The sequence below is a fragment of the Primulina eburnea genome, chromosome 8 (assembly GCF_022965805.1).
Source record: "Primulina eburnea isolate SZY01 chromosome 8, ASM2296580v1, whole genome shotgun sequence".
In the NCBI taxonomy this organism is placed as follows: domain Eukaryota; kingdom Viridiplantae; phylum Streptophyta; class Magnoliopsida; order Lamiales; family Gesneriaceae; genus Primulina; species Primulina eburnea.
In genome coordinates, this window is record NC_133108.1 from 34,140,408 (window position 1) to 34,149,933 (window position 9,526).

The following is a 9,526-nucleotide window of genomic DNA, read 5'->3' on the forward strand; positions in this document are numbered from 1 at the left end:
TATATATATATATATATATATATATTGCATGCACATGACACGTGTCTCCTCACAATTCATGCGCAGCCTCTCGCGCATATGCGCGCATTGTCTTCGCGCATATGCGCGAGACTCTTGTCCCCGCGCGTGCATCACACTGCGCCTAGCGCATATGCGCGCACTCTATTGGCGCATATGCGCGATGTCCTGCAGAATTTGGCAACTTACTGCCTCCTTCGCGCATATGCGCGCATTCACTCCGCGCAGATGCGTGAAGCCTACTGCCTGCTGCGCGCATGTGCGCGCATTGGTTCGCGCATGTGCGTGAGTGCTGCTGTCCGTGCACTTACATTTTCACACGTTACCTCAAATCGTGTCTCGGTTAATCCTTTCATAATCATATCAAATTATAACTCAATAATTATAGATTACTAGGATTAAATTTTCGGGTATTACATTTGCCCTAAAAATGCACTGAAAGACAACGGTTTTTAGAAAACCGTTGTCGTTGACACCCTAAAAGACAACGTTTTTCAAAAACCATTGTCTTTTGTAAAAAAAAAAACGCTGAAGGACAACGGTTTTCTCGTTGACACCCTAAAAGACAACGGTTTTTATAAAACCGTTGTCAAAACGCACCTACGACAACGGTTTTCACTAAAACTGTTGTTAAAAACTATACGACAACGGTTTTTCAAAAAAACCGTTGTCGTAGACGCGTTGTCGTTGGGTGTTTTCTTGTAGTGTGTGCACACTGTATGCATTATTATCGTCTTATTGATGGCTATATAATCATTTGAGAGAGAAGGAATGATGTTTGATTAATTTAAATTTCCTTTAATATCCTAAAGTTTAAAATAATTATAAATTCAATAAATTAAATAATATTTAAATATAATTTTTAATTTAACTAATATTATAATTAAATTAATTATTATTGATCATAGTTTAATTATTGTATATTTTTAACCGTAACATTATAATTGTTATTAACCATTATCTAATATTCAAATTTGTATTACTATTTTAATTATCAGAATAAATGCATATTTATTATATTATCAAATTTTAATTATTTTTTATAATATAATCGATTTTTTAGTTGTTTTCAAAATTTGAAATTAATGAAAATTTAATAATTCATACAATATTTTAATTTTATTTTTAATTTTTTAAATAAATTAATTCTAGAAATTATATTTATTTATTCAATCATTTTAAGAATATATTACTAATTAATATATGATGAGGACATTTTAGTAATCATAATATAATTAATAAAAATAATCAAACAAATTAAAATCACGTCAAACATATAATTTATCACAACGTAGTATTTATCCATACTTTTTATTTTATAATCACTTTACTTTAGATTATTTAGTTATCTTATGACACAAACTATACGACGGAAAAGTGTAAATAAGCAGGCGAACGACCAAGATTGAAAAGCCATGTTCCCAACAAAGTGGTGGCTCCAGACATTTTTGAAATCATTATTCTCGGAAAGAAGCAGGCCAGAATCGATAGCGCTGGCACAGAAAATATTAACAAAAATTGGGATACAATGATAGCATGCCATAAATTTTTGAATATTTTTCAATATTTATAAGTTAGATTCAGTACTGTGCAATCAGGCATGCTGCTACAGCCGTTTCATTACCCTTTAGAAGTACTTAAATATATAAATTGCACCATTAAACTATTTTACTCGATATGCTACAGACACATCATGCATATTTATATGAGCATCGATGAAGTGACACTCATTATTATATGTATAATTTGAGATGTTTTATTATATCAAATAGATGAGTGACACATCATCGATGTTTGAATTTGAATTTTCCTTAAAACTTTCAATTCTTGGACCAAGTGAGTTTTATCTAATGACAAAACCGGAAAACAACATATTTGCTACAAATAATTCAGCAGTGGCTGACAAAAATTATTCATAACGTAGATACCAATTACAGCCCACATTTTATTTTTATTATAAATATCTCTTTTTCTTTTCGCAATTTTAATCTATTGGATTAATCATCACTATCACCAAATAAGTTAAAAGCCAATTAAACATGAATTTCTCTTAGCTTGTTTGTATTGTTTGTTGTATCATATATATATATATATATATATATATATATATATATATATATATATATATATATATATATATATATATATATAAATAATATTTTAAAATATTTAAGTCTCAATCCAACTTTTTCCTCCATAAATGGTATTAGTACTATACAATGCGCAATAATATATGTGAAATGGGTTGGATACTATAAGATTTCCGGTGGTTCAACCAACTTCAAAAAGCAATTGACTAAGCAATATTACAATATTTTAATATGGAGTTTTTTTTTCCATCAGACTTTACCTGAAATATCGAATAAAATATACTTTTGCTGATTGTTGTATTCGTGTCATTTAGTTCGATTTTACAACGTCCAGTTAACATAAATAACGTCTGAATTAATTCAACCGGTCTGAAATATGACTTATATCAAATTGAATTTTCTTTCTAACTGTTTTGTCATCGGGTCATTTTTATCGTTAATCTATGAGATATCATCAAAATACTTTAACTAGTCAGATTTTCAGTTGATGAAAAGTGTGTTCGTGCTAGTTTTCTAAAAAGGTTAAATTTCAAGATGTCAATTTAATTTTCAAAAGAAGTAAATGTTAGTTTTAATATTTCACAATCAGATAATTTTTCTTACATGACCAAAGTTAATATTGCTTTTTGTAAAGAGTGTGTCTCATGTGAGACCGTCTCACGGATCTTAATCTGTGAGATATGTCAATCCTACCGATATACACAATAAAAAGTAATACTCTTAACATAAAAAATAATATTTTTCATGAATGACCTAAATAAAAGATCTGTCTCACAAATACGACCCGTGAAACCGTCTCACATAATTTTTTGTTTTTCGTAAAAGGAGGAAAAATTTTACGTCGATATTTAAGTAAATTTAAACTGATTCTTTTTTGAGAGTCTCTTATGTGAGATCGTCTCACGGATCATAATATGTGAGACGGGTCAATCCTACTCATATTTACAATAAAAAGTAATACTCTTAGCATAAAAACTAATACTTTTCGTTGGTGACCCAAATAAGAGATCCGTCTCACAAATACGACCCGTGAGATCGTCTCACACAAGTTTTTGCCTTATTTTTTAGATGTCTAGTGACTTAACATATAATTTTATTTTATTTGTGTCAAATCCTAACAGCTAGCTGATGGAAATTACGAAGAGTCGGATTAATAAACTAACGGATAATTAATGGAAATCTTTTTCAGTTTGCCGGGCCCGCCCACTTGGCCAGGTCAATTACCTTTCCATTGGCCTCGTTTTCAAAATTTGCACAGCTGAGGTTTATGATTTATCTATATTAACTCTATATTATTATTTTTTTTTACCAATTTTAATATTTTATTTTTGTCAAAGAAAATTAACAAAGTTGGCTCAAATTTATGTGTCGACCTTCCAAAGTATTGAATGTTTTTTGTTTTCAGAAAGTCGTGGAAGAATTTGTTATAATTAAGTTTCGAACTTAAGATGTTGTTGAGAGATTATAAGTAATCGAATACAACCCATGAGTATACAATCTGAAATCCATATTTAAAACCAGCTGCTCCACTGAAATTGAATTGATTAACCCTTGAAAGCTTAAATCACGTTTTGAAGAAAATACAAAGCAAAACTAGATAATCTTATCAAAATGGCACCACTAGGGAGAAAGCTAAAGCAATATAACGCAAAAGCTTGACCAATCCCAATCTTAAAATGATTTGATTTGTAAAATATATATGTATAATCCAAGAAATTGACCAGCACTGAGAGTGTAAACGTTTTGCATTGCATGGTTTACAATTCAAGATTTGGATGTATTCGATGCTGAAAGAGTGGAAAAGGTAAAAAGGCCAAAGTACATTTTTCCAGCCGCTTTTTTTCCCCTCTGTTGCTTCTACTGCCCTCATCTATTTATTCGTTTTCCATCGCATCCGTTTTTTCGATCTCTCTCCTTGCAGGCTTGTTGTACACACGCACAAAAGATATGTTTTTTTTATATATATACAAGAAAATTGCGTGATTCGGGTTTGAAAAGCCCACGTTGAAGGCCCGTTTCGTCATGGATCTCTCTCTTCTTGGTAATTGTATTCTTCCTATGATTCACACATGTGGGTTTCTTTCCTCGTGTTTGTTGTATGGGGTTGAAGATTTTGTTTTTCAGGGTCAGGAAAAATGGGCTTTTGTTATTGAAGCGACGCCAGTTATGGATGCCTTGTCTTTGGAGGGTAAATATTGTAGCTTTTACATGACTCTTTTGCTTTTATTTTTCTGGGTTTGTTGTGTTCTTACTCTTTTTTTTTTCTTTTGATGTTTTTGTGGTTTATTATTTTGTTCTTCAAGAGTTTGGCAAGAATTGGTTGCTAAGTTTACTCGATCTGTTTGTAGGCTTCACTCTGCGCTTGATTTAGTGTGTGGGCACTGGTTACTTTTTTTTTTTTTTTGGTTTCCTTTTTTTTTATATGAAAATTGATACCCACGCATGCTTATACAGCTCACACTCGGTGGTGAAAATTTTCTTAAAATATTGAATTGATTTTGTGGTGGAGCAGTCCTCGACGTGGTGTTTTTGTGAAGTCAAACACGAAGGCGAGTTATTCGAATGAGTAGTTTATGAAACTCTACTCTTTTGTCATTGAATAATGCATCAGAGTTAATTTTTTGAACCAAGTAATTTATCAGAGTCGTATGTTAATTTCTTTAATTTGCATACGAAATCGTGTACCGAGTCTACTGACTGATATCGGCGTGGGTGCATTGATCGTGATTTCATTATTTTTCTCCTGAATTTGTGACAGTTTGGATTAACTTGGTTTTCTTGTCTGTGTGAATTCAAACACTCAACAATGCCGTAAAGAATACATCCAATTCAATCTAAAAATATCAAAGCCAAGAAGTGTGTGTTCTGTACATGGTTGGTTCTTCGTGAGACCACAAGGATAAACTTTTGCAACTTGATTGGATTGTTTTTACATTTCATTGAGTGGATTAGTTTCGTTTTCCTTTGATTTAAGAATTGTGTATGTTGTAACCATGTGTCCACTGCATTGAAAACGGTAGGGATTAGTAAATGTATAGTTAAGCGCTTGCGGTTTGATTATGTGGCCACATAGATAGATATAGAGGACAAAAAAAATTTTTGGTGCTCCTCAGCTCTATTCCCATCTGTTGTCGGACATTCCGAGGCCCTCTGAAACCGATTCCTTACAGGATATAATCTTCCTTTGGCTGTGGGTTGTCTGAAAGCCCTTGTCCCATGCCTAATGGTCAAAATGGCTCTTTGTAAGATTTATGTATTTTCTATTTGAAGCAATGTAGCATCAAACATAGGAAAAATAAACATTTTTGTTGTTTTTTCTGCCGTCATTGCAATTGTGTCTCAAATGATACGTAATTGTTCAAGTACCTTTTGTTTGGTCCAGCATTGATGTATGATTCATCAAAGTGCCGTCAGTTGAGTACGGAACAAAAGAGAGAGCTTGTCTATGAGCTGTCAAAATGGTCTGAAGGGGCCTCAGAAATGCTGCAAGCTTGGAGCCGTCAGGAGATACTGCAGGTCCTTTGCGCTGAGCTTGGAAAGGAAAGGAAGTACACTGGCTTAACTAAATCGAAAATAATTGAACAACTTCTGAAAATCATACATGAGAAAAAAGCTCAGGAGCTTGGTACTGCAAGTGTTTTGGAAACAGATAAATCATTAGACAATTGCGAAAGAACTCCGAAAAGGCAACGGAAATCCGATCATCCTAATAGCCTGCCTCTTAGCCCTGATGCCTGTTTGGAAAATACAATATACTGCAAAAACTCGGCTTGCAAAGCTAAACTGAATAGTGATGACGTGTTTTGCAAACGGTGTTCGTGCTGCATTTGTCGCCAGTATGATGATAATAAAGACCCAAGCCTTTGGTTAATTTGCAACTCAGATCCTCCCTTTCTTGATATGGCTTGTAGCATGTCGTGCCATCTTGAATGCGCCTTACGACATGAAAAGTCAGGCATTTCAAAAGATAGGCAGGGTAAGGGACTCGACGGGAGTTTCCGTTGTGTATCTTGTGGTAAAGTGAATGACTTGCTTGGGTAAACGTCTTGCTTCTTATTTCTCTATTCTCTTGTTGCTTTCACTGGGAAACTGCACTTAAGTACGACTCTGAACGTCTATATTATGGTTGGAATTAATTTATGGAATTACATAATTCTTTTTTATGGAATGATATAAGATATACAATAGTTACAATGTGTACAATATAATGCAGTTCTTGGAGAAAGCAACTGGTAGTGGCGAGAGATACTAGGCGGGTGGACATATTGTGCTATAGACTCTCCTTAGGCCAAAAGATGCTTGATGGTACTAAAATCTACCGGAATCTGTATGAAATTGTCGATGGAGCAGTGAAAAACCTCGAAGAAGATGTAGGTCCTCTAACTGGTTTACCCGTGAAGAAGGCTAGAGGTATTGTGAATAGACTCTCATCTGGCCCAGAAATTCAGAGAGTGTGCGCATTTGCTGTTGAGTCTCTTGACTTGTTCCTTGCTAACAGAGTGTCTTACACACCGGGTATGCTCTCTCTTCCTAAAAACGGAACAAAAGGGGAAGAAAACTTACTTTTTGCGTTGACAAATTGACTGTTCAGGGGACCCTATATAATTTTGATGCCAATATTTTTGCAGAAAAGCTGGTTAAATTCGAAGATTTACACGCGTCATCAGTGACAGTGATTCTTGATTCTGATGATTCGAATCTCGGAAACGTCTCAAGTTACACCCTATGGCATCGGAAAGTTGATGATGCAGATTATCCTCTGGAACCAACTTGCAGATTGTTTGAACCAAAGATTAAGTTTCTTATATCTGGTCTCACTCCTGCAACGCATTATCTCCTCAAAGTTGTTCCCTTCATCACTGGTAGAGAAACTGTATTCTGCGAACTCCAGTTCCACACCAGAAATTCCCAAGACGAGGTTCTAAATTTGAACTCTACGAGCTCGGAAGCAGAAAGAAGCCAAAGCCCAGCAACCAACTGTAGCATCTCAAATCCTTCTTCAGTCGAAGATGAGACTAACAACGAGAACAGAAGGGATAATTACCCTCTGTTTTGTGATAATACTGATAAAACCGCTACTACAAACTTACTACACGAGAAGGAGACCACAGAAGATGTTATCTCTTTCTTGGATGAAGATCCTATGGGAAATGACGAGGCTTTGAACGTCAGGAACAAGGAGCCGCCCAGTGGCCATGTGGTTGAGGATACAAGATGTGATAATGGTTCCAAAACACCTTGTCGTGCTAGCTTGGAATGTGTTCCATATATGGATAGTTCAGAAACCGGCTTGCCTATCACTCCGTCCAAGATGGAGAGCATGAAAGACGTAAATGGAAGGAGCAATAGAACAAAAATTAATGAAAAAGATGTCGAAATGGCGTTCAAGAAGAGAAGTGGAGAAACGGCAGACGAGCAAAGTAATGGCGTAGGTGACAAGGAGTTTGAGTACTACGTGAAAGTGATCCGATGGTTGGAGTGTGAGGGTCACATAGATACAACGTTTAGACAGAAATTCTTGACGTGGTATAGCATGAGAGCGACATCTCGGGAGGTAAGAGTCGTGAAGGTTTTTATCGATACATTTATCGAAGATCCTTCATCTCTCGCTGCACAACTTGTGGACACCTTTAATGAAGTTGTTTCTAACAAAAGATGCGCTGCAGTTCCCCATGGATTTTGCATGAAGCTTTGGCACTAAGATTTGGTATGTTAAACTTGAGTTACTTGAAATTAAATGCTGTAATATTTTAATCTTCATTGAAACCATTATATTTCAAATTGGATAGCCAAAAACTTGCAGATTCTGATGTGTTGGACCGTCCCTTTCTGCTTTAGAAGTTCATTGTTATTTATAGGATTCTTTTTACTCCCGCTATTGACATTTTTAAGTGTTAAGAGGGTGACTGAGGGTATGCTAGTTTGATTACAGGTGAAAATGAAAACGAGTTTTTACATAATTGTCTGGAAGCTCAAATCTCCCAGCTCGAGAGCTTGTCATCACTATTTTTTTCCATACATGTACAGCTGGCATGTATATATATATTATATTATAATTAAAAATCAACGAAATTAATTTTTTTCATATAATATCCAATAGAAGGTCGTAATTAAGAATCTAGACATCGTTACGTGCGAAAGATGATATTTAATATCTTTGTATTATCTGGTGTTGACTCAAGTTTTTCTATGTTGAAATTCCAAGTTAAAAAATAGGTATGTCATTCTTTATCTTTTAAATCATCATCTGAGTGTTCGTAATCAAACGATACAAGAATTCAAGAATAATACATATTAAGTTAAAAGATATATTTATGACACACATTCTTAGTTTTAATGTTTTATAAAATAAAAGTTTTATTATTACACCAAGAGTAGGAAAGAACGAATTCGGGGAATTCTTAGCTTGGCCCTTAATGTTTTTGGAATTATCAATTTAGTATTTTTTAGTGTCATAAAATATTTCATTTTGTTTAGTCATTTGATTCAATTCGTTCTAATTCTCATTTTACCTTTGAGTTTATTTTTTATATATATAATTAATTATTTTTACCGCATCATGAATTGTTCTAATTCTCATTTTACCTTTGAGTTTATTTTTTATATATATAATTAATTATTTTTACCGCATCATGCTTTCATATATTAAAACTTGTATCTTTTGATCAAAATGTCGTTGGGTTGTATCGGTTGGACTTTACAAACTGATCTCATAGCTTAACCACGCAGCCGTAATCGATGATGATTCATGTTATAGATTCCTTCAACATCACATATCACTTCCTTATTTCATTTCTAACTCAAGGCATATAGTAACAAATTTGATTTGTAAATAATTTAAACAAGGAGGAAATGCCTAGTAATTTTATTCAAAAATACATATTATTATAGTAGTAACCTCCTCAGATGAGAAATTAACTTGTTTATCTACTGATTGTAGTTGGAAATAAAATACACATAATCTGAAAGAAAATATTACCTAGTTTATTTCACAAAAAAATGAAAAGAATTTTTTATGCCTACAACTTTCTTATGTCCTTGAATGATTTGAAATCCGAACTTCGTACTTGATTGATAACTTTATAACATTGGTGCAAGTTGTTGCAAGTTACTGCTGGCGGCTACTTGTAAAGTGGTCTACTTTTCTTTTGTCTGTCACTCTTGGTATTGTTGAGTGGTCCTACGGGTGGAGTGGTTGAATCACGTGCCTTTTTAAAATTTGTCAATGAATCTTTTACTTTTTTAGCGGTCCACGAGGAAAATGTGTTTTGTGTGCTCCTTCATACATTGACTTATCTCTGCAATATGCTTCCGATCATATCTTGGTCGAAAGCCTTCCAGAATTCTGGCTCTTTCTAGTTTGGGCATTTTGGGCAGATCTCTTCTAACCATCTTCCAATGTGAGCCATGTTATAGAA

At 34.0% G+C, this 9,526-nt stretch overlaps 1 protein-coding gene across 2 annotated transcripts; it reads left to right on the plus strand.

Annotated features, from left to right (window-relative positions):
* Positions 1 to 3,686: 3,686 nt before the first annotated feature.
* Positions 3,687 to 7,904, plus strand: LOC140839413 (VIN3-like protein 2). 2 transcript variants are annotated; one of them, XM_073206100.1, is made up of 6 exons: positions 3,687 to 3,912; positions 4,030 to 4,149; positions 4,233 to 4,296; positions 5,491 to 6,145; positions 6,322 to 6,623; positions 6,737 to 7,904. In XM_073206100.1, exons 3-6 carry the CDS (start codon positions 4,275 to 4,277, stop codon positions 7,807 to 7,809), a joined length of 2,052 nt encoding a protein of 683 aa, XP_073062201.1. In that variant the 5' UTR covers positions 3,687 to 3,912; positions 4,030 to 4,149; positions 4,233 to 4,274; the 3' UTR covers positions 7,810 to 7,904. The 2 variants fall into 2 exon arrangements, with proteins under 2 accessions (XP_073062201.1, XP_073062199.1); XM_073206098.1 differs by lacking the exon at positions 3,687 to 3,912 and having other exon boundaries at positions 3,939 to 4,149.
* The last annotated feature ends 1,622 nt before the right edge of the window (positions 7,905 to 9,526 follow it).

Coding starts and splice junctions, on each gene's coding strand:
- LOC140839413 (XM_073206100.1), top strand. CDS start 4,275: ATGGATGCCTTGTCTTTGGAGG. Junction 4,297..5,490: donor GGATGCCTTGTCTTTGGAGG/GTAAATATTGTA, acceptor TGTTTGGTCCAG/CATTGATGTATGATTCATCA. Junction 6,624..6,736: donor CAGAGTGTCTTACACACCGG/GTATGCTCTCTC, acceptor ATATTTTTGCAG/AAAAGCTGGTTAAATTCGAA.